Source organism: Nelumbo nucifera, chromosome 3 (genome assembly GCF_055504915.1).
Source record: "Nelumbo nucifera cultivar China Antique chromosome 3, China Antique-T2T, whole genome shotgun sequence".
Lineage (NCBI taxonomy): Eukaryota > Viridiplantae > Streptophyta > Magnoliopsida > Proteales > Nelumbonaceae > Nelumbo > Nelumbo nucifera.
The window spans coordinates 33,523,774-33,551,227 of NC_142651.1; the positions used below are offsets into that span (position 1 = coordinate 33,523,774).

At 36.7% G+C, this 27,454-nt stretch overlaps 1 protein-coding gene across 3 annotated transcripts in view; it reads right to left on the reverse strand.

Annotated features, from left to right (window-relative positions):
• NBS1 (nijmegen breakage syndrome 1) overlaps positions 1 to 23,741 on the reverse strand; it is a 31,474-nt gene extending 7,733 nt beyond the window's left edge. Inside the window, exons 1-9 of one of the 3 annotated variants that reach the window (XM_010251378.3) lie at positions 23,586 to 23,741; positions 21,893 to 21,946; positions 19,796 to 20,060; positions 19,536 to 19,618; positions 16,444 to 16,574; positions 2,983 to 3,029; positions 2,774 to 2,882; positions 2,349 to 2,435; positions 152 to 317 (exon numbers count right to left, since the gene is read on the reverse strand). In XM_010251378.3, coding sequence (XP_010249680.1) covers positions 152 to 317; positions 2,349 to 2,435; positions 2,774 to 2,882; positions 2,983 to 3,029; positions 16,444 to 16,574; positions 19,536 to 19,618; positions 19,796 to 20,060; positions 21,893 to 21,946; positions 23,586 to 23,622 — 979 coding nt within the window. In that variant the 5' untranslated portion in view covers positions 23,623 to 23,741. Of the gene's footprint in view, positions 1 to 151; positions 318 to 2,348; positions 2,436 to 2,773; positions 2,902 to 2,982; positions 3,044 to 16,443; positions 16,575 to 19,535; positions 19,619 to 19,795; positions 20,061 to 21,892; positions 21,947 to 23,585 lie in introns of all 3 variants that reach the window. The other 2 variants (XM_088901455.1, XM_088901456.1) reach the window with 2 other exon arrangements.
• Positions 23,742 to 27,454: the final 3,713 nt, after the last annotated feature.

Here is a 27,454-nt window from a genome sequence, read left to right on the forward strand (position 1 = left end):
AGAACCATGGTTAACAAGGAAGTAACCATGTCAACTGGATTATGAGCCATCTAAAACACTGCCCTCCATATGAACAAAAAACTTACTAAATGGAAGTGCATATATAATTAGAAGACAAACACCACTTCCAGAGATAAAAGAAAGTACTTACAAGATGGTGGTACCACAACTGATGGATCCAGATGCCCAGATAAAATAGCACAAACCAAATTTGTGTCAGTTATTCTAGATAGTGAGCGGAGGTGGTGGAAGTGATCAAACTTGTTTACTGAGCCCGTTGGGATTATTAGAACAAAATTATCTCCATCTTCAGAGGCCTTGAAAAAACAGTCAACCAAAAGACCTTAGAAGACAACTGAGCACAGAAAACAAAAGTATACAAGAAGAAAATTAGAGACAATAAATTTTATAAAAACTTTGGCTTTCATAATCCATTGGACAGAACTGGATGTTCAAGACAGTAATTTCAATTGCATAAAAAAGGACTGATAACAATAGCTCATATGCAGGTATCTATGACTCACCCATCACTGGTTAATCACAAATCAAAATGTACATGGATAATGATAACCCTATTATGAGTTATTATTTTTCAAGAGTAAAGAAGAATATTTTATTAAAACAGAAAGATACAAACTTGTTGGGTGTCAAGATAACACCCAAACATCTGAACACTAGGAAAACAAGATTACATTAAGACTAGGAACTCAAGAAACCCCAGAAATTTTCTACTAGATCTACACTGTTAAATTGCTTCCAGCTTGAAACAAGCTTTCAACTGAGGCCACCTCCATGTCAAAAGCTTCTAACTTGTTTTCCTGTAATAAGGCCACCTCCGGAATATGTGTTCTAATCAAAAACCTAACCCACTCTCTCCTTCTCTCCTCCTTCAGGCCTCGGACATTCCAAGATGACAGCTTCGTTCTGCTCCCCCTTACCTGACTCCCCCCACCTCCGTCCCCTTACTCTTCCTCTGCACAGAAATTTTCCTCATCCCAGATTTTTTCCTGTCTATTTTTCTTTCTTTTTAAATTTTTCTTTTTTCCTCAAATCGTTCAAAAGCAATTCTTGCAAATCCCTCCCCTCCCCAAAAATGAAGGCCTGGCAATTCCCAATCGCTACCTCCCTTTTCAACAGGTTGTCTAAATCAAGCACTGTTGACTGATCAACTTCACTCCCAGTGGCTCCTGGCACTTTCTCTTCCCCCCGGCTCTCTTCACCTCTTCTTCCCCACACCCTTCCTTCGAGGCTCTTCTCTTTCTTCTCTTGTCTTGAGCAGGGAAGAAGGGGTAGATATAACAGGATGACTTACCTACCTCTTCAAGTATGCAAACCTCTTCATCTCCTTTATCACCAGGGCCCTTGTCCCCTACTCCTTCCTCCAACATAAAACTCTTCCCCGATGGCCAACTTCAGAACATGTGATACTCTGGTCATGTTCTTCTGAAGCTCGAGTTGAATTTTTTACGCATGATTCTTCCTGGCTACCCAGATTAGTCTCAATTCATCAGGTCCAGTAGAACATTTTTGTGGAGATATTGTTCTCTTTAATAGTAGAAAGACATTAAAGAACTTATAATAGCTTATATTCAGGCATTTATGATTCACCCATTGGTGGTGTATCGCAATCAAAATAAATATAGATACCTGATTACATATTTTCCATTCATCCAGTCCATTAGAACATTTTTTGTGGAGATATCGTTTTCTTTAATTGTTGAAAGACAACAAAATTCAGAATATCATCCAAATCCTGTTAGTTCCATTGTTACCTCGGTGTGTGGTAGAGGTGCCAACCATTCAGGTTTCCAAAAGCATTTGATACCTCTATCTCCAAAAATCATGGCATGGGGTCATGGCAGTAAATAATGCTTAATTACATAAATACTTCACAAATATGGGAAAAACAACAAAATCTAAGTGTCAACTCATTTTGGATGCGTCCTCCACATGACATCATTTTTTCTATTTCTAAGTACAAAGGTTTTTGGCCATCCAGCTAGGAACACCATTGAGATGCAACAAAAAAATATTGCACCAAGTGTTAACACTGTTAGATCTTCTATTTTGAAGTGTTTTGGCAACACTGCTTAAATGATCCAAATGGTTCTATGATTTAATGGATAATTCTACTGGTTCTGACTTTTCAAAGCTTTTGGTATAGAGTGGTCCATTTGATTTTTAGACGGTGTTGGTCCAAGTCGATTCTAGTTGTCAAAACATTGCTATAACATTAATCTATTTAGCTCATTGCACCTGTCAGCATGTCCTAAACCTGATAACATATCAAACTAACTCAAAAGTATAATGAAGCATGAAAAGGCAATAGCTATAAAAGTAAAACTTACTTGGCTACTTGAGCAGAAATCATCAATAGAAAGAGCCTTCGCACCACACACATCCAACAAAGATTGCAATCTGCTCCCAAATATATACTGCATTTAAAATGTTAAACTTTCTGACATAAGAACCTATCAGTTTTCCAAAACCCAAGAATGTTTAAAATATTAAGCACACTATGATATATATAATCACAAGATTTTGATGCCTATGCTAATTAATGAAGAAAAACATTTAAGCTTTTTTAAATTCAAAATACTTTTTTTTCAGTTTTCACAATAAAATCTTCAGAAATAAATTAAGTTTTTCAAAACATCTAATGGAATTTCGCCAAAATAAAAGTTTGAGACTTTATTTTTGACCATTACTAGAATTAGGGAGAAAATGAAGCTTTAATATTCCAAGAGATGTGTTGAAGGAATCATAATATCACCAAATTAAGTGATCCCAACAAAAAAGTATGTCCGGCCAAACAGTTTTCTCGATGCTTAGGGTCCACAATTTTGATCGGCATTCCTTCGAACATTAAAGTAGGAACAAAGCTGTCAAGAAGAAGTAGAGCTGATCTTATTTGAAGTTGATATAAAATTAAAGGAATTCCATGGAGTAATATGCAAATCCTGTCTACAGCAGAAAACTTACAGAGAGCAGCTTGGAATTTCAGAACGAATATTATCCTGTGAAACAACCTGGAAATGATAGACTTGAACATATATCAATGACAATCTAGTAAATATCAAATAGAAAGAAATATAAATGAAGTACATGTGTTCATTTTTTCTGAAACATTTATTGGTTAAAGTGCAATAAAATGGTGGCGAAAACCATCAAAAATATCCAGGAAGATAGGTCCTGTCTCTTGATATCAATACATGCCCAATCATGTTTTTAAGTTAGAAATACCGATTAACATGATTATCTAATTACTTGAAAGCCACTCCAGAAAACCATGTTATGCTCTTTCTGAGTATATTCTCAATACTACTATACTACATTCATAAAGAATTTGCCTCCACCGCTCACTATAAAACTCTTAGGAGTGGCCAAAGTATCTCTTGATTTGTTTTCCTATTCTGTCCTATTATATATTGCTATGTGTTTATTTGGGATACTTTGGACATGGGCTTTCATGTCTTTATTTTTTCAACTTAAGTAGGGGCAGATTAGTTGGTTTATCTTTATTTACTAAATAGGGTTTTATAATTGTAATTCTGTCTGAATTAGACTAGATTGATATACATAGATGTATGACCAATTTATAGACTATTCTATTCTCCTCAATCAGCAGTCTCCTTTTCTCCATTCCAGACTGCTTCCTCTCTTCTACTTCTACTGTTCTACTTTCATGTTTATATTCTTCTGCAACCAGGTTTGTTTTACATGGTATCAAAGCAGGGGTTGGAGTATATTTCTTTTTTATCAGCAAATGGAGTAGATTTCTTCCCCTTTTTCTTCTCTTTCTTTTTTGATCAGCAAAGAAGAATTTTATTTGAAATTAGAGTTAAAAAGTGTTACAACTTTGTTTATGGGATTAGAGCTCCCACACTACTACAAATTTCTGTCCCTCTTTATATTGCAGCCCAAAACAGTTGGTGCCTCAAAGCCCCTTGTTTAGCAAGATAATCAGCTAGCCCATTTGCACTCCTTCTAACCCATTTAAATTCAGCCTCTACCTCCCTTGCAATCTTTTCCACTTCCCTTATCACTTGTTTGAAAGTCCACAGAGTAGTTCTATTGTTTTTAGCCCAAGAGATGATCACCTTGGAGTCCCCTTCAACCTCAACATGCCTCATTCCTAGTTGCTTAGCTATCTCCAATCCTTGTAGCAATGCCTTTAGCTCAGCTTTTAGAATGTTGCCCATGCCAATAGGTTCAGAGAACAATGCTATTATTCTCCTTTCAGAATTTCTGATTACTCCCCCAATACCTGACAGTCCCGGATTTCCAAAGGAGCTTCCATCAAAATTCAGTTTAATCCTGTTACCTTCTGGAGGTTTCCATTCCATCCTTACTCTCTCTTTCACTCTTGAAGATTGCGCTACTTCTGTCCAGGATCTTATAATGTCTGTGATTGAGAACTCTTGAAAGATATGTAAGGATCTTATCCAATGACCTACTTTAACTTTAATTGTGTCGATTACCTCCTCCTTTGTTCTACTCTTATCCAAAAATATTGTCATTCCTTTCTTCCCATATTACCCAACAAATAGCTGCCTTTGTAGTTTTTTTTATCAGTAAATATGTGTTTTATTAAAATTCAGATTCAGATTGTAAACATTTTATAAAATTTGATGATGAGACTGTTGATCCCTATTCCTCACTCTATTTATCCCCTCATTACAATGTAGCCCAAAATAATTGTTGTCTCAATGCCCCTTGTTTTGCTAATCCATCAGCTAGCCCATTTGCACTTCTACGGACCCATTTAAATTCAGCCTCAACCTCCTTGGCAATCTTCTCCACTTCCCTAATCACATGTTTAAACGTCCATGGGGTGTGGCTGCTATTTGTTGCCCGTGAAATTATTACTTTTGAATCCCCTTCCACTTCAACATGTCTGCACCCTAGTTGTTTGGCTAGCTTTAACCCTTGTAATAATGCCAATAGCTCAGCCTTTAGCGAGTTTCCGTTGCCAATCGGCCCTGAGAACATACCCAATATCCTCCTGTCAAGGTTTCTTAATACTCCTCCTATTCCTAAGATGCCTGGATTTCCATATGAGCACCCGTCAAAATTCAGCTTTACTTTATTGCCTTCAGGTGGTTTCCACTCCGGCCTTATTTTATCTCTTGCTCTCGAAGATTGTGCTACTTCGGACCATGTTCTTAGAATATCTTCAACTGAGAAGACTTGAAAGCAATCTATGAGTTTTACCCAATGGGCTACTTTCACTTTGATATTATCAATCACTTCCTCTACTGTTCTACTTTTTTCCAGGAAGATTATGTTGTTTCTCTCTTCCCATATTACCCAACAGATTGCTACCTTTGTTGCTTTCCACATTACCATCCCTCTTTTCTTTCTCTGTCTCAAGAAATCATGGTTGAAGAGTCCCGCCACATCTTGAGGGGGAGCCCACCTGCAGCCAAAGAGAGTACAAAAGAAATCCCAAATTCGATGCACAAAAGAACAAGATATCATTAAATGAGAAAGGGTCTCACCGCTTTCCTTACACAATGAACACACATGAGGAGAAAGGCACATATATGGCCTTCTTTTCTGCAGCATATCACAAGTGTTTACCTTACCAAGGAATACTTCCCAACAGAAAGCTTGGATCTTCGGGGGAATAGGCTTGCACCAGATTTCTTTCACAGGGAAGGTCCCACCTAGAGGGTTGGGGGAAGCAAGTACTTTGAAGAAAGAGGAGCAAGAAAAGAGGCCATCTGGAGAGCCTACCCAGATTCTTGAATCTTCCAATGAAGGGTCCAGGTGGATTTGCCCTAAGAGGTTCAGCAAACGGGTTAAGGATTCACACTCATTCTCCCTTAGTCCCCTTCTAAAGCCTAAATTCCAGTTCACACCAGTTAGACACAGAGATCCTAACATGGATATAGCTTTCTCCTTAAGGTTAGATAATGCAAAGAGATCAGGAAATTTATCTTTTAGTGGGGTTTCCCCTACCCATAGATCTTCCCAAAACAGAATTCTATTACCTTGTCCCACATCAAACCGGATGGAATTGAGGAAAGTAGGGTAGATTTCATGAATTGCTTTCCAAGGAGTAGCCGAAGACCTGTGAGGGGAAACTTTTGCATCCCAACCATTTCCAACCACCCCATGAATGCTCTCAATCACTTTGTGCCACAATTTGTCACCCTCAAATGGAAACCTCCAAAGCCACTTACCTAGTAAAGTTGTGTTCCTTAAAAGGATGTTTCCAATTCCCAAACCCCCTTGTTCCTTGGGTTTACTAACCTACTCCCACTTGATCAAGTGATCCTTCCCTTCCTCTACTGGGTCCCATAGGAAATCTCTCAAATACTTTTCTAGGTAGTTCGCTACCTTAGAAGGGATTCTAAAAGTTGAAAGGAAGTAGGTGGGGAGGTTTGGCAAAGTGGCTCTAATCAAGGTTATTCTTCCACCAAACAAAATGTAATTCCTCTTCTAAAAGGCTAACTTCCTATCAAGCCTTTCTATCATGGATTTCCAAAAACCAACTGACTTGGGGTTTCCTCCCAAGGGTAAACCTAGGTAACTAATAGGCCAGCTTCTGATCTCACACCCCAAAATTTCTGCAAATCTTGTTAGTTCCCCTTCCTCCAAATTGACCCCTACAATTCCACTTTTGGTCCAATTTATCCTCGGTCTTGTCACTCCCACAAAATTATTCAGCAGCACCCTCAAATTTTCCACCAACTCCTCATTGTTTCCTTCACAAAAAAATATGGCGTCATCTGCAAATTGGAGATGGGTAACAATCACTCAGTTTCTACCTACCCTCCACCCTCTGATGAGGCCTTGAGCATCAGCTTTTGCCACCATTCTACTTAACACTTCTGCCACTAAGGTAAACAAGAATGGGGATAGGGGGTCACCTTGCCTAATTCCACTCCTGGCCGGGAAGAAGTCCTTTGTTGTGCCATTGATTAGGATTGAATAGTGAGCTGAACTTAAGCATCCTTTGATCCAAGCCCTCCATCTATCTCTGAATCTGAATCTTTCTAAACTTTTATGAGGACATCCCAATTAACCAAGTCATAGGCTTTTTCTGGATCTACCTTTTTTTGTATAATTCTTTTTCTAGATCTACCTTACAAACCAGCCCCTTTTCTCTACCCTTTCTTCTTTCCCCTACACATTCATTAGCTACCAAGATTCAAGAATCTGGGTAGGCTCTCCAGACGGCCTCTTTTCTTGCTCCTCTTTCTTTAAAGTACTTGCTTCCCCCAACCCTCTAGGTGGGACCTTCCCTGTGAAAGTAATCTGGTGCAAGCCTATTCCCCCAAAGATCCAAGCTGCCTTTGTAGTTTTCTACATAACCTTCCCTCTTTTCTTTGATTGCCTCAAAAAGTCTCGGTTGAAAAGTCCTGCCACATCTTGAGGGGGAGCCCACCTGCAACCAAAGAGAAAACAAAAAGATTCCCAAATGTGATGCACAAAGGAACAAGATAAAAATAGATGTATCAAGGTCTCACCACTTTCCATACAAAGGAAGCACATGTGAGGAGAAAGGCAAGCAGAAGGCCTTCTTCTCTACAGCATATCACAAGTGAAGAGAAAAGGGGATAAGGGGTCTCCACCCTCTAAACAAGCCTTGGAGATCAGCTTTCGCCAGCATTCTGCTTAACACCTCAGCCACTAAAGTGAAGAGAAAAGGGGATAAGGGGTCTCCTTGCCTAATTCCTCTCTCAATCGAAAAGAAATCCTTCGCTACTCCATTAATAAGGATTGAATAATGGACGGAACTTAGACATCCTCTCATCCAAGATCTCCATTTGATTCCAAAACCCAACCTTTCTAACACTTGAAGTAGCACTTCCCAGTTAACCATATCATATGCTTTCTCTATATCCACCTTACACACCAACCCTTTTCCTCTACCCTTTCTTTTTTCTGCAACACTCATTGGCTACTAAAATTTGATCCACAATCTGCCTCCCTTCCACAAAGGCACCTTGGAATGGTGAAATGATCAATGGCAGTACTTTTTTTATCCTTTCTGAGAGAACCTTTGCAATAATTTTATATAAACTCCCCACAAGACTAATTGGCATGTAATCTTTAGGGGTTTTGGCCTCCCTCCTCTTCGGGGTTAAGGTGATAAAAGTGGCATTCACCTTTCTTCTTCTCTTTCCTCTTCCCATCATTTATCCCTTCTCCTCTAGCTATGATCTCGTTTTCTTCTTTTTCAGTTGTTGAGAACTAAAAAGCCTCAGCCTGTTTTGGGTGATTTGTGATGGCTGTGACTACTGTTTTAGTGCAAATATGGTGAGCTGTGAACCTCTATTTGGCTAGACTAAGAGAGCTTGTAATGATATTTTGATCATGGAGCAACAAGAAGAGAATTTGATGATTCCCAACTGCTCTGTGACATGTTTTTTAATGAAACGTTGTGCTGATTGTTGAGAGTTCTATGTGAAGGTTTCTATTATCACAATTTTGCGGGGAACTGTTTGAAGTTTTAAATGCTGGAATAGGGTTTTGTCCCCATTGCGGTGGTATGATTTTGTGGAGGGAACCAAGTTTTTTTATAATAAATAAAAGAATTATATTAATAAAAAAAAGAAAGAGAATACATAGGAAGGTTACCACCAATCACCCGAAAGGAAAAAAAGAACTTCAACTCCAACAAATGACTCCAAACCCTAGAGCAAAAAAAGAAAAAATAAATAACAATCATCACTAATCCCCCTACCCTGGAAGACACAACCAACACTCCACAACACAAGAACCACAAAAATGCAAGACCCTTTGAACTCCGGGATACAGGAATCCCTTACTTCTTCCTGACAACTTTGCTTGAATTTTTCACCTTCTCTGTAGGCTCAATCCCAAACAAAACCCCTTTTAACCTCGCAAATGCTTTTGAAACCCAGGCTGTCCTAAAAGATTTCTAACTGTTCAAACATCTTACAGCATCAGGCTTCTTCTTCACCTCCTTTAGACCCCTTTGAATATTATTGATCCTTTCCAACTCCAAAACTACATTCTTTACAAAAAAAATTAACCAAAACCATCTCTTCCCTTCCTTTACAATCAGCCCCACCTTCTTCAATCGTATCTGGACTTGAATTAATATTCTTCTTTTCAGAACCCAAACTAGAATTTTCAATATCTGTTTATATTGAAAGTGGGAAAAATATGGAATTCAAGGCAGTTTTTGTGTTTCCCAATAAAATCATCAACCAGATTGAGAAAACTTGCAGAGATTTTTGGTGGAACATATCAGGATCTACTCAGAAATTTAAATGGATTTCATGGGACAAAGTATGCCATCCCAAATATGCCAGGGTTTGGGTTTCAGTCATATAGGTTTGGTTAATAAGGCTCCTTTGAAAAAGCTGACCTGGAGATTCTTAACTAAAAAGCATAAGTTGTGAGCTACCATCTGGAGAGCTAAATATTTGAATAATCAAGACACTTTTCCCTTTCAAATCAAACCTTCTGCTTCTTTGTTTTGGAAATCTATTGGCCCGCTTCTTCAGGATTTTCATGTGGAGTTGGACTATTTGGTTAACCCTTCTTCAGAAGCTCTTGTTCATCAGGTCCCTTGGATTAAGAATCAGAATGAATATATTATGCTCCCCCAACCTGTGCCTCACAATCTTCAGAATCTTAAGAGTACCGATCTTCTTGATCAAAACAATCAATGGAACCAACAAGCTCTGTCAACCCTATCTGCTTCTCATATACATCATCTAATTGCCTAAACTCCTCTTTTTCCATCTGACTCTGATATTAAATGGATTTGGATTAAAATAGGAAAGGGATCTTCTCTGCCTAAAATGTTTATCACCAGATGAGAACAGTTGTCTTACCCATGTTAGCAAATCAACAAAAAACCTGTTTTCAATGGGTATGGAAGCTTAAGATTCCTCCCCGATTTAAATTTTTCTTTTGGAGATTATTAAATGGGTATATTCCAGTCAAGAGCAATTTCTCTTATTTGCAAGATCCTTTGGGTTCTACCTGTTTGTTGTGCCATGCTGATTCAGAAATAATTAACCATCTCTTCTGCTTCCGTCCTTTTGCTTCAGCTGTTTTTTTTTTTGATCTAAACAGAATCTAACTTTGCAACAGGTTTTCAATGTTCTTGGATTAACTGTATTTGCAATCTTGTTCAGAGCCTTCCTGACAAGTCTGTATCTGTAATTATAAAATTTTGAGTTGGATAGCAATGCCTTTGTACTATATTTGGCATGCAAGAAATGAAAAGTTTTTAGAGAAAAGAGTATTGATGTACAATGGATCATTGCTCAGGTTAATTACATTTTCTCTTCATTATTTCAACCAAACTTTTCTCCACCAGTACAGACTTCCTCAACTCAGATTGATTGTGGATCTCAACATAAAATTTTTGAAAAATGGAAAACAATTCACTTTTTTCTTTCACAAGATAAAGCCATGTCATTCTTGAATAATCATCAACAAAAATTACAAAGTATTTGTAACCATTATATGACACTTTTATTTGGACCCCACATGTTTAAATGAACTAAAGAGCAAACCCACCTAGTATCTGTGTCACCGGTTCATATTCAGGTTCTGGCCCTACTAAAAATATGGTTACATCTAACTGCTCTCTCTATTACGAAGATTCCTCATGCTAGCATAGTATTCCTCAAGACTTTGATTACCCTGTTGCAGATTAAAGTACCGCTTCTTGGCATGGTCCCAAATCTCCTTGGCTATATCTAAGAACATAAAATTCACACTAATCTTGGGTTCCATACTATTCCATAACCAGGTCATAATTTGTGCATCTTCTTGTTCCCAATCACTATATTCTTGAGAATCAATGGAAGGTTTTCTTCTTTTACATGCTTCACCTTCTTCTTAGCCCTAAGAAAAACTTCTACAGATTTCACCTAAGGCACATAATTCTCACCATTCAGTTTGATAGATGCCATCTGAACATTCAGGTAATAAGGGGGAATCATAACACTAGACTTGTGTTCACTACTGTCTCTCATAGCTGAAATTTGTTTTTTTTCTTCACTCACCAGTATGTCACACACCTACCTAACTCACTTCTCACCACACTGCACACTAGTGACATGTTATTGCTGAAATACACCTACTGTCACAGTTTCAGCAATAACAGTGATTGTTACCCTCTACTTTCAACATCACAAAACCACCAGAATTCACACCACACACATAGCACTAGATCTGCAACCAACCAGCCATTCAAATCACACTGTAACACCCATACTACCCACTAGAAATCAGACCTGCACTCGACTGTATACTGCAACACCTGAAATTGCTCTGTTCGAACCATCAGTTAGAAAGCTTTCTACAAACCACCACAAACTAGAGGCATGAAAACCTCCTAAGGGAAAAAAACGATCACTCCTTTGCAAACTTTCTCCTAATCTCCAAGGGCTTGCTGAGAAATCTGCAAAACCATAGAATAAATGGCGATGAAAAAGTCTGGGCAGATCTGAACTTGTTACAGCAGCTCTAATACCATGATAAAATTCAGATCTGCACTAGTATTAGATTAAGAACAACAGTAGAAAGAGATTGAATGAGAGAAAAGAGAAGAGGAAGAGAAGAGAAGAGAGGGGAAGCAAAAAATGGTTCGAACAAGAGAGAAAAATCTCTCTCTAGTCAACCAGGTTGATATATTTATAGTTTACTAACATAAAACACAACTACTGTTATGCCCCTACTTAAGTATGGGACACATCACACACATCATTCAAGTCAAACATAACACCTCACTCCCAATATAAATAAAAGGACCAATCTTCCCCTATACAGCCAACACTAACAAAGTGAATGAATGAAGCTTTTTTTTTTTGATGAATGAAGAAATTTACTAATCACAGAAAATAGGAGGTACAAGCATCCCAGTGAATGAATGAAGTTTATTTATCTATCAAAAAAAGGCAGCTGTTGTGGATTCACCAGAATTGTTACCTTTTCAAATGGAAGCAATTATTCCATCTGGGCTAAAGTTTTTGATGTTTTCTTAACTGTCAAAGGAAAACTTTAGTATTTCACTGACAAGAAACCAGAATTTGGTACCTTAACCTATTCTGATTCAGTATAGGAAGATGTCCAAATTAAAACTTGGTTATAGAACCCTATGGAGCTAAAAATCAGTAGTGAGTTAACTTTTCTATATACATTTAGGGAAATAGGGGAACAAGTGAGGAAGACATATTCAGGAAATAACAATAGTACACATCTATCAGTTATTTCAGGCCTTCTTTAATCTTCAACAAGGTGACAACTTTTGAGGATTATTTTTATGAAATGATGAGGTTGAGTGAAGAATTCAACATGTATAGGCCTGTTTTTCTCATATGTTTAAATAATACAAAAAAAAAAATAGAGATGATTGTATGTTGCAGAAAAATGCAAATAAAAAGAAAAAAAATATTAAAAATAACATTGATTAAGAAATACATAAATTTTAAACTAAATGTTTTAAAAAGCCTGCCAACTCAAATGTGTCATCATCATCCACACCTTATCCCAACAATATGAGGTCAGCTACATGAATCCTGTTTCGCCAATCTGTTCTATTTAAAGTCATATGATCCACTGTTAAATTATTAATGCTTAAATCATTTCATACTACTTCTACCCATGTCCTTTTTTATCAACCCCGAGCTCTTCTAGCCCCTTCAATGTGTAACAAATCACTTTTTCTAACTAATGCAGTTAGTGGTCTTCTATGCACGTGCCCAAACCATCTTAGTCTACTCTCTCTCATTTTCTCACCTATTGGAGCTACTCCTAGGTTCCTACAGATAACTTCATTCCTAAACCTATCCTTTTTAACTTTTCCACTCATCCATCTTAGCATTCTCATTTCTGCCACAATCATTTTCTGGACATGTTCCTTTTTTGCTGTCAAACACTCCGCTCTATACAACATAGCTGGCCTCACAACTGTTTTATAGAATTTTACTTTAATCTAAGTGGTATTTGCTTATCACATAAAAGTCCAGATGCACCCCCTCCATTTTTGCCTTTCCTGCTCTAATTCTTTGGGTGGCATCCTCCTCTATCTTTCCCTTGTTATGAATTATTGAACCAAGGTACCAGAAATGGTCATATTGAGTTATCTCTTGGTCTCCAATCCTAAGTGTATCTTGATTTACACTATTATTACTAAATTTACATGATTTACATGTCATATAATCTTTTTTAATCCTACTTATTTTAAAACCTCTTATTTCTAAGGCATTTGTCCCTAACTTAATTTTGCATTTAATCTTTCATTAGTTTCATCAATTAAAACAATGTCATCCGCAAACAATATGCACCATGGAACTTCCTCCCGAATATGTTTAGTCAATTTATCTAAAGTCCAGTGCAAATAGATAAGGGTTAAGTGTTGAACCTTGGTGAAGGCCCATAATAACTATAAAATCTGAAGCCTCTCCCACTAATGTTCTAACATTGGTTGTTGCCCCCTCATGTATCCCTAATTAGGTCTACATACCTATTTTGAACCCCTTAAAGAGTTGTGAAAGGGCAGTCCAAAATAGGACTAGCCCCCAAAAAATTACAAATGTGCCTAGAACATATTATTTCTTTGAACCCCTTGCTTAGCTAAGTTGTCAACCAAGTTATTCATAGATCTCCTAATCCATTTGATTTGGATATACAAATCCTTTGAGAGCCATTTGAACTGCCAGAATTCATTTTTGAGATGCCAAACCACCCCTTCACCTTTCCTCGGCCATCAAGTTGTCAACCAAGCTATTTGCAGATCTCCTAAGCCATTTGATTTGGATATACAAATCCTTTGAGAGCCATTTGAACTGCCAGAATTCATTTTTGAGATGCCAAACCACCCCTTCCCCTTTCCTCAGACATCCCATTACAATCTTAGAATCTCCTTCAACAATTAGTCTATTAATGCCTATTTCTTTTGCTCCTTCTACTCCAAAAACTGCTGCTAAAAAATCTGCTTTTACCAAGTCCCCTTGTTCAATTCGGCCAGAAAACAAGGCCCAAATAGCACCGTTCTCATCCCTGATTACCCCTCCAATGCCTGAGGCCCCCGGGTTACCCCATACTGCTGCCATCCCTGATTACCCCTCCTTAAAGTCCTTGAATAATGTCAGAGTTTTAACACAATGTGCTACTCTTAGGTTAATAATTTCAATAATTACTTCTTTGCTCCTCTCCTTTTCCTCAAAGGTTCTCAAATTTCTTTCTTCCCAAACTGTTCACACCACTGCTGCTCTTGTACATCTCTACAACAACCTACCCCCCTTTTACCGCTTCTTAATACATTGGGGTCAAACAACCTCTCCAAACTATAAGGGAAGTCCCACATGCAACCAAAGAGAGAGAAAAACCATTCCCAGATGTAGCAAACAAAAGAGTAGGAGATTAAGAAATGGAAAGCAGTCTCACCATTCTCCTTACACAAGCAACACCAGTTGGGGGACAGAAGCCAAATTTGATCTTTTCCTCTAAAGCGGTCACAAGTGTTAATGCAACCAAAGGCACTGATCTTCAAGGGGATAGAGGAGCATAAGATTTCCTTAATAGCAAAGAAGGGGGAAGGGGAAGAGGAAACGAGGGATCCAATGAAGGATTTACATGGGCCAAGACCCATATTATCTCTCTAGGAACTCTATCATATGCCTTTTTTCTAGATCAATGAACACCATATAAAGATCTTCTTCTTCTCTTTGAACTTTTCTATCAATCATCTCAAAAAAATATAGTTTCCATGGTTGACCTCCCTAGGGTAAAGCCAAATTGGTTCTCCGAAACACTTGTTACAAGTCGTAATTTTGATTCTTTGTTCAAATTAAAATGCATAAACATAGCACATAAAACATATGGAAAATGAAAATGTAAAAATAAAATTTGACATAACATATAAAACATTTTCAAGCACTCAACAATTTAAGCACGTAAAACTTTCAATTTCTTTATTTCCTTCCTAACTGCATTACTCTAATTCTAAGAGCCACTTTTTTACCAAGCTCCTTGAGACAAGCCCAAATAAGTCCATGCTCATACAAACATTTCTAATTCTCCAAGAGCCCCTATTTGCTAATATTGTTCATTTCATTCTTCCTAATACAAGACATTTTTTAAAAGATAGAAACTAAAACTAATTATAAAATCAATTTTTTAAGTAGATCTTAAGAAATCAAGATCCTAGCATGAACTTATTTGGGCTCGCCTCAAGGGGCTCAATTGGGGGTCCAGGGCAGAGCCCCCAACCATGATGCTTAAAAAGGTACAGCGCCAAATTTAACAAAGGTGTGTGCCTGGGCTGAGGTGCAAGGCGCACCATGCACACGCCTTTCTAAAGTGGTTGTGCCTGGGCCTAGGCAAGGCACAAGCCTTGAAATGTGCCTTACATGTTTCTTCATTGGAGCCCCCAGCCATCATGCTTAAAAAGTACAAAAAGTGCCAAATTTAACAAAGGTGTGTGCCTAGGCTGAGATACAAGGTGCACCAGGCACACACCTTTCTAAAGTGGATGTGTCTGGGCCTAGGCGAGGAGGCACAAGCCTTGAAATGCACCTCACCTATGCACCTAGGTGCACCTTTTGGATCGCTGGTATGGAACAGTGTTTGGGCAGTCAAGAAACATGCCCAAAAAAATGAGTACGACAGAATGTTTATGCTGAGATGGATGAGTGAAAAAAAGAGAAGGGATAGGGTTCGAAATAGTTATAAGAAGGAACCTAAGAGTAGCCCCAATATGTGATAAAATGAGAGAAAGTAGACCAAGATAGTTTGGTTATGTGCATAGAAGACCATATACAGCACCAATAAGAAAAATCAATCTATTGCAAGTTAAAAGGGCTAGAAGAACTAAGGGCAAACCAAAAAGGACAGGGGTTGAAGTAGTAAGAAATAAACTAAGTGCTAATAATTTAACAACGCATATAGCACTAAACAAAATGGAATGGCAAAACAGGATTCATATAGTCAAACCCCATATAGTTAGGATAAGGCTTCGATGATGATGATGATGATTGCACTGAATATGTAATGGGCCTACCTGGCCATTTGTTATTTTCTTTTCACTACTGCTCCTACTAACGGCAGACTTGCCATTATACTTCACATTATGGTTTGTTAGAATATAACATAGTGGGAACTGCAACACAGCTCACGATCTTGTCTTCTCCTCTCCTCTCTTCTTCTTCCCTACTGTTCTGAGCCATTTCCATTTGATTTCTTCACTTTAGCATCAGGTTATTTTCAAGTTTGTATAATGCAGTGATTACAAAGAAAGTAGATGTGCCTTTTATGTCTACCATCATAATTCTAAAATGTATTAAAAAGAAAGCATACAAAGAATAAGGAACCCATGCTGATGACACAAAATAAGGAGATGGAAATAGCATGGATATTCCCTTACAAAAAGGTTTTATAGAATTATATGCACAACAATAGAAAAAATATGCTACATGCAGGTCTTGGGTAAATAGGTACCTCAACCCAATTGCCAAGGATGACAGGTCTCCTAGCCATTACAGCCTCAAGCAGCTCTTCTTTGACTGGTGCAGACTCATCAACAAGCACATGTGTGCACTCTGGAGTCCAATTACAAGTGGCAAAAGCACCTATACTAAGAGCAAATTATTCATTATTTTTTATAATAAAACAAAAAACAGTAAATGGCTTTGCAGGAAGTGGGTGTAGTCCTGCAAAACAAGATAAGAATCTTACACAGCAGAAAAAAATAATCAAAAACAAAAATTGTTGCAATTGTCAAAGGGCGGCTTCTTGGGTTTCTATGTTTTTTTTGGTTGCTTTACCAGGTACATAGAGAACCTACTTAGTATGTGATCAAAGAGTACATTCTCTAGCTCATGGAATTCACTTTGATGAAGTGGCATACAAAGTTTCAAATATTCCCAAGAAAATGCTTACATTTCTATAGGTAACAACAAGAGATACAACCCACCATACCATATCCCTAAACATTTCCAATTGGTTCAAATCAGAATGGTTTTTTTTTCTTAGGCAGTGGATAATTTCATTAAATTTTGAGTAAAGAAGCCTTATAAAATGGATTCACCCATGATCACAGCTCCCAAAACAAGAATGTATATCAAATAGAAAAAAGTACATGATGCCCCATAACCAAAAAAGAAATAATATTATTTCTCTAAAAAAACCCTTAAAAATTTCTTCCCATTGACATTTTATATCAATGCTTTTAAACCGCTGTTGACCCGGACGATTGAACCGTTCAACCGGAAACCAGTCACCAATCCGGTTCCACTTACCTCCTAACCTGAAGTTATAACAAAAACCGTTGAAAAAGTCAGCAAACCGTTGACCCAGCCATTTGAACCGTCAAATCGTTCAACTCAAACAACAGTTCGCAGGTTAAAAATGAATACATTGATAAACTTGCTTCCTCTCATCAAAGACTGAAATGACAACTGTGAACTGACAAAAAGTAAAAAAGGTAAGGTGAAAATATCAAGTATTGAAATTTGATAAGACCCATTATTCATTTTACAATTTTTTTAACTAATGTAAAGGAATTATTTATTCAAGATCATAAGAACAACCATTAAACTATTGTATCTTTACGAGAACTGTTGTGTCATGTGTTGAATAAATGTATTGCTTATTTGATTATTTTCAATTCATTAGAAAATTCAAATAAATTATACTTTTTTCAAGTAATAAATTATTATATAAGCGTACAGGGAGAAAAACCCATTGTGCTTTTATTTATTTTTATTTACATTTAGTTCATCACGGGTTAATCCGTTTGACTCGGACGGTCAAACCATTGATCCATGACCCGGAAGAAAAACAGTTCCGTTTCCGGGTCGTTTTTTAAAACATTGTTTTATATCAATCCTCTGTATGTATTTGAAATCCTTTTAGATAAATGCTCAATCCATAATGTGGGAATAAGATGTTCTTACCAATCTTTTAAAAGGCATTGGAGGCTTATGCCTGGTGGCACACCTCTAGGTGAGGTGCTAAGCAACCATGTGGAGGTGTACAAGAGAGACACAAACATACCGACTGTGTACATCTCTTGCTTGGAGGCAGGCAGGATGAGATTGTAGCCTTGTAGGCACCTCATCCACCAGGGAGAACATTAGGTCTGACCACCAATGTATTGATAAGAGTCAGGCACTGAAATTTCTCTGTTTAGTGCTTAGAGCCTAAGCAAACAGATTGGAGAAAAGGGCCTTCCAGGGTTCAGCCAAACACCAGTGATCATGCCAAAAACTCATGTCACCAGATCCAAGCTTGAAGGAAACACCATTCTGAAATCTTGTACAATGCTTTAAGATCTCTTTCCAGATTGAGCAACCAAAAGAAGCAAGTAGATCACCTGAGGTCCAATTTCCCCTAGAGACACCAAATTTCTCAACAATCAAGTTCCTCCACCAAAGTCCTCTGTTTGTGACAAATCTCCACTTCCACTTCCCTAACAGAGATTCATTAAATAACTTGACCTTCTTAATTCCCCGGCTGCCCTCCTTGGGCCTACATATTTGGTCCCACATGGATCTTTTCCTCCTCCTGGCAACCAAATCAAAGGAAATTCCCTTGGGAATTTCTCAATTCTTTTTGCCACCTTCACTGGAATTGGGAAAATAGAAAGAAAATAAGTTGGAAGTTTGCTAAAGTACTCTTGATAAGGGTAACCCTGCCACCTTATGGGAGATACTTCGCTTTCCAGGAAACAAGTTTTCTCTCCATTCTTTCCAGTATCAGATTCCAAATATCTACTGCTGAACACCTAGCATCCAAGGGGAGGCCCAGGTACTTTGTTGTAAGAGAATCAACATTACAAGCCACCATTCCAGCAATTCTTTCTACATTTACAACCAGTTCCACAGGAATGATTGAGCTTTTGCCCAGGTTAATCTTTAAACCAGAGACTTCGAACCAAGCCAGCATCCCTCTTAAGATTTTTAACTTGATACTCTGAGGCATCTAAGAAAAATATGGTATCATCAGCAAAATGAAGCACATGAACCTTCTCCCCTCGTCTGCTCACCCTTAAACCCTCCACAAGACCCAACTCTTCAGATTTCTTCATTAACTGGGTAAGAATCTCCACTACACACATGAAGAGGAAAGGGGAGAGGAGATTTCCCTGCCTAACCCCTTTTGAATTGCTGAGAAAGTCCAAAGCCTGCCCATTTACCAGCACCAAGGATTTTGGGGTGGTTATACGGACTTTAACCCAATTCTTTCATTTCTGCCCAATGTTTGTTTGCTCCAAAACACAGTCCAAACACCTCCAATTGATATTGTCATAGGCCTTCTCAATATCAATTTTACAAATGTAACAGAACTTTTAAGAGGTGGTTAACCAAGGCTAGCCATCTCTTTGAGTAGTGTTTGTTGTATGTTGATTTTGGACAGTTTGTAGTTAATGGCAGGTGTTTTGAGTGTTTTGCTTCTTTTCCCTATTAGTAACCCCTTTGGTCTATTAGCAAAAATCTTGCACAGTTTTCTTTAATATAATTAATTAGGTATCAATAAAAAAATTACAGCAGAAAACAAGGACAAGTCTTATTTGCACAGCAATTGCTTACCAATTAACGAAATTTTATCTTCAAGGAAACTACGCAAGGACTTGGAGCAGTAAACAAAAAATATGAGTGGAACAAAACAAAACCTGCAAAAAAAATGCAAGGTCATGGAAGAGGGCAAAATGTACTTGGCCTATAATCAACCTTGGAATCAAGAAAATAAGAATAGAAAGCTTATCATGTTGATTATGAAAGTTCTTAACTAATGCCAAAAAATTTATAATTACATGACCAAAGAACCTCAAACAAATAACTCAAATCACCTGTAGGTAGCATTACCGGTTCCAAATGATACCAGATCCCCATCTTTCAGAGTCATCTCCTTATTTGGATGTTCATGAACCTTTGCCCCCTTTCCCAGTTTCTTGTTAATAAACGTCCCATACTTTGAACAATCTCTTATACGAACTTCTAAAGGAAAACCAGATGGTCTGTTTTGATGAGGATCAAATGAAGTCATGGCATCAACAATTATCTCTGCATGTATCCGTGAAACACCCTTGTCTGTATTAATAATCACATCGCAACCTACAAAAACCACGTCTAATATAAGCAATCTTGATAGCATGAAAATGAGTAGTGCATGCTAGTCCAGGACATCACTAACAAATCTTATAAAAGGAATTTTACTTGAATGGTAAAAGGGATGTCATTTTCTCAAGAACTTGCCAGAATTTTTCCATACAATATTTTTCAAGTAATAAAACCCTAAATCTGATCATCTTTTCATCTAACTTGAACAAGTGTTATGGATCACAGAAAATCCTCCTCAAAAATAAAATATTTACACCAAGTAAATGCAGATAGCCAAAACCATACCAGGCTACTATTTACATGTGGGCATCAGACTTATGGTCACATTTATTGTATTTACCACCACAAATTTTGTAAAAGAATTTTTACTTAAATGTTAAAAGGGGTGTCATTTTCACAAGAACTTGCTATAATTTTTCCAAACATAATATTTTCAACTCAAGTAATAAAACACTAAATCTGATCATCTTTTCATCTAATTTGAACAAGAAGTGCTATGAATCATAACAAAATCCTCAAAAATAAAATATTTACACCAAAGCAAATGCAGACTGCCCAAACCATACCAGACTATAATTTCCATGTGAACATCAGCCTTACTGCCACATTTATTGCATTTGCTACCACGAGTAATTTCCTTGAATTTCCAAATAAATAAGGGTTAAAGAAATATTTGCAAAGAAATAGATGAGATGATATATTTTAAGTTCCTTATGTTTCTGATGTATCATAGCACCATGGGACTGTAGCAGAAAATCAAAACATTCTTTCGTTCTATATTTGGCCCACTGAAGGGCACTTAGTAATTTTGCATAATCCAGTAAGCAAGCTAGGTATAGATGTTTTGTGGTTGAGTTTGATAGCCCTTGCTGTGCTGTTTGGTTTCTACATAGTTTCACAGGGTGTCAAGATCAGCCTTCAGAAACCCCTCCTATTCCTGAGGGGCCAGATCACCAATACTGCTCCCATCAAAGTTTAGTTTGATGAAGTCTTCATTTGAAACTGACCAAAGAGCACATTCTAGCCCCTTTCTTGAAGAGCTTCTTGCCACACCACCCAAATTTTTCTAAAGATCATCAAGGATAGATGTGAGAATAAATCCATCATTCTAGCCCAGTGTATCACCCTAGTCATCACACGTGCCTTCTCACCCCTTTGCCAAGGAAGATTCTTTTCCTTTCTTCCCATATTCTCCATACCACTGCTGCCCTTATGCATCTCCATAGCAATCTTCCCTTTTCTTGGGCAATGGCTCATGGGAAGGTAGCTAGATCAAATAGTCTACTTAACTCTAGCCACTATTCCTCCCATTCCTTGCTTAATGCAGAGTGTATGATTAACCTGACTCTAATTATACCCGATTTCAGAGCAGCACAGAAACTTTCAAACAAAGCTCTAGGTGACCATTTTAACCCATATAAGGCCTTCTCTCTACACACCTTCCCTTGCCAAATCCTGGAGGAATATTCATATAGACTTATTCCTACAAGTCCATAAAGAAATACATTTTCACATCAATGACATGTATAATTGGCCAAAATTTTACAAACTTCATACAAGGCCTTCTTCAAGGATTGTAATAGTCACTTTACTTGGATAGTTAGATGTATGTAATAAAATTCTCAGTGACAATTTTTATAGGTGAAATAATGTATAATTGGCCGAGATTAAATTGCTAGACCAACATAATCAAGTCAAAAAATGCAAGCATATAAGTTTATGTACATATCCAGTGCGCAGCACAATCCTTCAATGAAAAAACGAGAGTACTGCAACATGATTATTAATAAGAACATATAACTCCCCCATTGCAATTGGCAAATTACCTTTTCTACCAACTTTATATGCCCCTTTGGAATAGATAAAATATTTTTGTTCACCTGTAGAAAAAAAACTAATAATTCTTAGTAACTAAATCAACAAAGCTTAACAATCTCTACAGTCAAAGCATGGCCTAAAATAATGTATATATCATAGAATTTGTCCAAACAACAAATAATAAATAATTTCTCTTCCATCACAACATTCTATAATTTGTGGTTTATATAACTGAAAGTTAAAGTGCATAAGTTGTCCAGCAAAGTTGAAACGCATCATATTGCTTAGGAAAATCAAAACAAAAGATATAAATGCCTTTCCTGATATGAAATTCATATAGAAGAAAGAGATACATGGATTTGGTCCCACAGTCACCATGTTCTCCGTGTTCTGAGTGAGTAGTTTGAAATCAACTCATAATTCTCATTCCCCACCCCCACCCTGTGGAAGGATTTTTTGTGAGAAAAAATTAATAAAAAATCCAGTGTTTTTCTTTTTTGGAAATCTTTTTGGTTCTCTGCTTCTCTACGTTGGAAATTTTAAAAAAAAAAAAAATCCAGTACCTTGTGATTGTGAATTGCCCTTATTCTCTCTTTCATTCTCATTCTTGCTGAATTTAATTATAATATAAAATTATCTTGGTTTGGGCAATGAGTCCTGTGGTTGAGATTGTACTGATGCAAACCACTTTCAAATACATGCATCCGCCTATTTATTATGTACATTCATATTTGCAATTTTGCATTTAAACTTGAACTTGACTAGCATGACAATCACAATAATATTCACATATTATGGTCCAATAATAATTTCTCTCTTGGCGTCAAGAACAGGGGCTACTTATAAAATATATATTTAGTTTAAAACACCTTGCTGCTCCGCATATTTCAATTGGACCATCTCAAGACAGTCACTGTCGCATTAGATTTTTAAATTCAAACTTATATGCAGTGGGAGTGGGTAAAATCCAACTGGCTGTAGTAAATTTCAACACAAGCTGTTATAAAAGGAAGGATTTCTTGGTTGAGCAAGCTGAACTCAAGCACGAACTGAGGCACAGTACAATCATAACAAATATGCATTTATGTCATATATTTAAAACAAATTTCATAGTATGCAAGGAAATCTATTCAGTAAACATAAAAGTATTTTATTTGCTTAGTTTTATGAGTTATATCAAAAACACTATGAAGCAACTCCAAACAATAGTTATAGACAACTATCGGAAAGAAAGAAAGGGATTCTGAAACAATCATTCTATTCGGAACACTAAGCGAATATCTCTGACAACTTAAGTTACATTTTAATTTTGACCAAAAAAAAATTACATTTTAACCAGAATTCACTATTTTCAAGCCGATATTAGTAATTTAAAAAATCTATTCGCATTTTATAATCTCTCCTTTCATTTTTTCTCGAATATACGATATTTAGAAAGCTCAAAACAAATACTAAACGATATTACTGATAAATTCCGTCTTCGCCGCCATGGGGTGGGGGTTAATAAGCTTTATGTTCATTTCTAGTTTCTACCTAATTCACATATGATTAAAACGAGAGATAACAACCTAGTTTATCGCTCTTACAACAACTACAATTTTCAGAAAATCCTAGTTCTCAAATGATCATTCAGATAGGAATGACGCGACAACACAAAATATGACGACATAGTTGCCGCATTGAGGTAAAAAACACAAGTACCTGGAAGAGATTCGGCGGGGAACAGACCCCAGACCATGGTTTCTGAGACCGTAAAAGGAGTTCGATAAATTTTAGGAGGAACACCAGAGCCCTAACGAAGACACTTCTCTCCCGCTAAAAAATAAATAAAAAAAATCAGAGCATTTAAATCCGGTGCCCGGGCGGGGCGGTTGAAAAAAAAAAGGCCAAATTTCTTAAAATACCTACTGTTTAACTAATTGATTAATTATATAATCTTACTGTTTATATATTGTCTTAAAGTATCCTAATACAATTTCACTCTCAACTCAATAATCAAAAATTTAAAATTTGAAGATCTCAAGTCTCAACTTCAATACATCATTTGAACTTGGCTCTCCCAATTCCCATCTTCTCAAAGTTCTCATTCTCTCAATTCAAGCTCAAGTCTCATTCTCAAAGTCTAAACTTCAGTTATTCAAAGGTTAGTATTTTTTTATTTAATTTTTTTAATTTAATGCATGTTACAAGTTGATATATTTTATTTGTGTTTTGTTTCAGTTTAAGATTTGAAAAAAAAAATCCAGTTAATGAAGATATATTTGCACAAAAAACTTTAATTTTGTATGAAAAACCTAATCTATTTAAATACATACTTCGATTTTAATTTAAATATATTTTATATTTAAAACTATTAAATAAAGATATTTCAGTTTTACATAAAAACTGAAATATCTGAAAAAATCTATATCTAAAAAATATATATTCTGAAATATGTGAGATATATATTTCCAGAAAATATATATTCCAATATATTTGTATGTATATTTTTGTTTATATATATATGTATATTTCTAAAATACATATTTCAGTTTTAAATATATTTTCAGAAAATATCTTAAAAACTTCAGTTTTAGTTTTGTACGAAAAACCTAATATATTTAAATATATATTTCGGTTTTAATTTAAATATATTTTATATTTAAAACTGTTAAATAAATATATTTCAGTTTTGCATAAAAACTGAAATATCTGAAAAAATCTATATCTAAAAAATATATATTCTGAAATATGTAAGATATATATTTCCATAAAATATATATTCCAATATATTTGTACGTATATTTTTTGTTTATATATATATATATATATATTAGTTTTAAATATATTTACAAAAAATATTTTAAAAACTTAAGTTTTCAGTTTTCAAAATAGATATTTCCTTCTAGGCTTCTATGTCCTTTTTGTACAGGAGTAAAACCGAAACCGACCCAACCCGACTCAAACCGACCAGGTCGTTTTGCTTAACACTGGGTCGGTTTCGGTTTCCATCTCGAGTAACCCGACCAGGTCAGGTTGGTTGGGAAAACCCCAGTAAACTGACCCAACCCGACTCGTGAATAACCCTAAGTCGGGTGGCCTGACGGCCCAACCTGTTATAAGTCAGGCTTGGTCATAATTTTAAGTCTGTGAGCTCGGGCTCGGGCCTAAAGCACCAAACCCGACTTTTTTCTAGGTCGGGCTCTGTTAACCCGAATGGTTTAACTATTCAAACCATCATCCGATCAACTTTTCCGGGTACAACTCTCATAAAACCCATGATTTGTTAAAAAAACATTGACAAGTCAGTGAACCAAATGATCCAAACGGTTGAACCATCAAACCAACGACCAGGTAAGCGGGCGATGGTTCAACTGTCAACTATATATATATATATATACATACGTGTATATAATATCTGATTTTTTACTATTTTAATTATGACACCTCCATACTGAACCATTTGACCCACCCGATCGAATCAGTAGGGCTATTCATAGAAGGCCCAACCCGAGTCAGCCAGGTTTTCATCAGCACCAGTCGGTTTCTGGTTGTACAAATTCATAAACCGATGGTTCGGGTCGGTTTCAGTTTCATGTGTGAAAACCGAAACCAACCCGAACCGAACCGACTTAGTTCCTACTTAACTATTTAAATATATATTTCAATTTTAATTTAAATATATTTTATATTTAAAACTGTTAAATAAAAATATTTCAGTTTTACATAAAAACTGAAATATCTAACAACCCAAACTTGCACCACACAGGCACATGGGCCATGGGGGGCATGGATGAACTTAGAGCCAAAACCGACCCAACCCGACTCAAACCGACCAGGTCGATTTTGCTTAACACTGGGTCGGTTTCTGTTTACATCTCAAGTAACCCGACTAGGTCGGGTCGATTGAAAAAAATCTCAGTAAACCAACCCAACCCGACTCATGAACAACCCTACAAATCGGTGACCCATGACCCATTAGGAAAAATCGGGTTAACCTTCGGGTTGATTTTTAAACATTGCTATATATTAAATAAGAATAAATATATTTATTAAATACCAAAAAGTTATAATCATTCAAAATGGGACTAAGAAGTGAATGCAACCCAACATCAAGACGTTAAAAACCTAAATTTAACATGAAGAACAAATAAACATTGGCCAGGGTGTGATGGAAGCACCATCCCGGCGATCATCTATCCATTTCCGCACCAGCGACACCACCAACTGACCCCTCCACTTTTGGCCCCTCTCTCTCCCTTTCTCCCCCTCCCCTTAGTTAGTGCAAAAAATCATTTCAGCATTATCGGGTAAACTAAGCAAATTATTTGGTAAATCTATGTCATATTCCATGACTTTCAAGGAGGAGAAAAGGGATTGAAGCTCATGGCTGGCAAAATAGATTTTAAAATGAATACACAAATAAATAAAGAGATAAAAAGTAAAAACTACGAGGACAATGTTCAAGGGTTTTCTTCTTCGATTGATGATTTTGTGCATTTCGGCATTTGTTTATATTTTCTCACTCACTCCCAACAAAACCATTGTTGATTTCAGACCCAAATCTTTGGCTCTCGTCATCTGTAAGTCTGCTTTTCTTTATCTCACATATACCCAATGTGGTTTTCATTCTCTATGATTCTTGGAAAAGAGTCAGTTCAAACTATGACTTTCATATTGCTCTACTAAATTCGTGGCAGATCTATTATTTCATTTCTATGGGTTTTGAAATATCCAGTCCAGCTAAACATGTGTAATTTTTGTGATGGGAAGATCATTTATGAGTTGAAGCTCATTGGACGATCTTAGGGAGATGCCGGTGGTTGGATGAGTGGGGTTTTCGAACCAACTAGGATATTGGAGGTGAGGAACTTCCGGTGCTGTTGGTATTTACAAACCAACTGAAAATTTGCTTGACATGTAGCCAACGCTCATGGCTTGATGGTTTTCCAGCACGGTTTCCCGGTGGGATGAAGACGAAGAGAGCATGATTTTCTCATATTTTCATTGAAGGTTTTGGGTGAAACTTTGGTGATCTTCTATTACAGCCCCAATTCATATCTCCATTGACTCCAAGTTACCATTTTAAGGAAAAGAGTCTGGATATGTGAGGTTTGTGAACAAACTCTGGCGAATGTCACAAGCAAAGCCAATGCAGCTGCTCTCCACCCAGTGTGGGATCATTTCAATTGGATGCGGAGAGGGAGAGACAATGAGTTAAGGGCAAAATAGATATTTCCATCTCATCCATTACATTTTAATGGTCACAGTAATTGTCCAAAATATTAGGGATAGCATAAGACAATAATTAAACAGTAGGGGTATAGTTAGTCAATTTGCTAAACCATAAGGGTAGTTTAAGAAATTTGTCAAAAAAGGAAAACTCACAATTAATACCCTGTACTTTGGGCCTAGTGGCACTTTGGTTCTCGAACTTTAAAATGCAATAATTAAAAAATGTGACAATTTAGTACCTCTTATTGATCAACAATTAAAATGGCATTTGAAAAGATACAAATGCCCTTCGAGTGCCATTTAATTTTATTTATCAACATCCAATTGTTGACAAAAAACAATCATAAATCATTGTC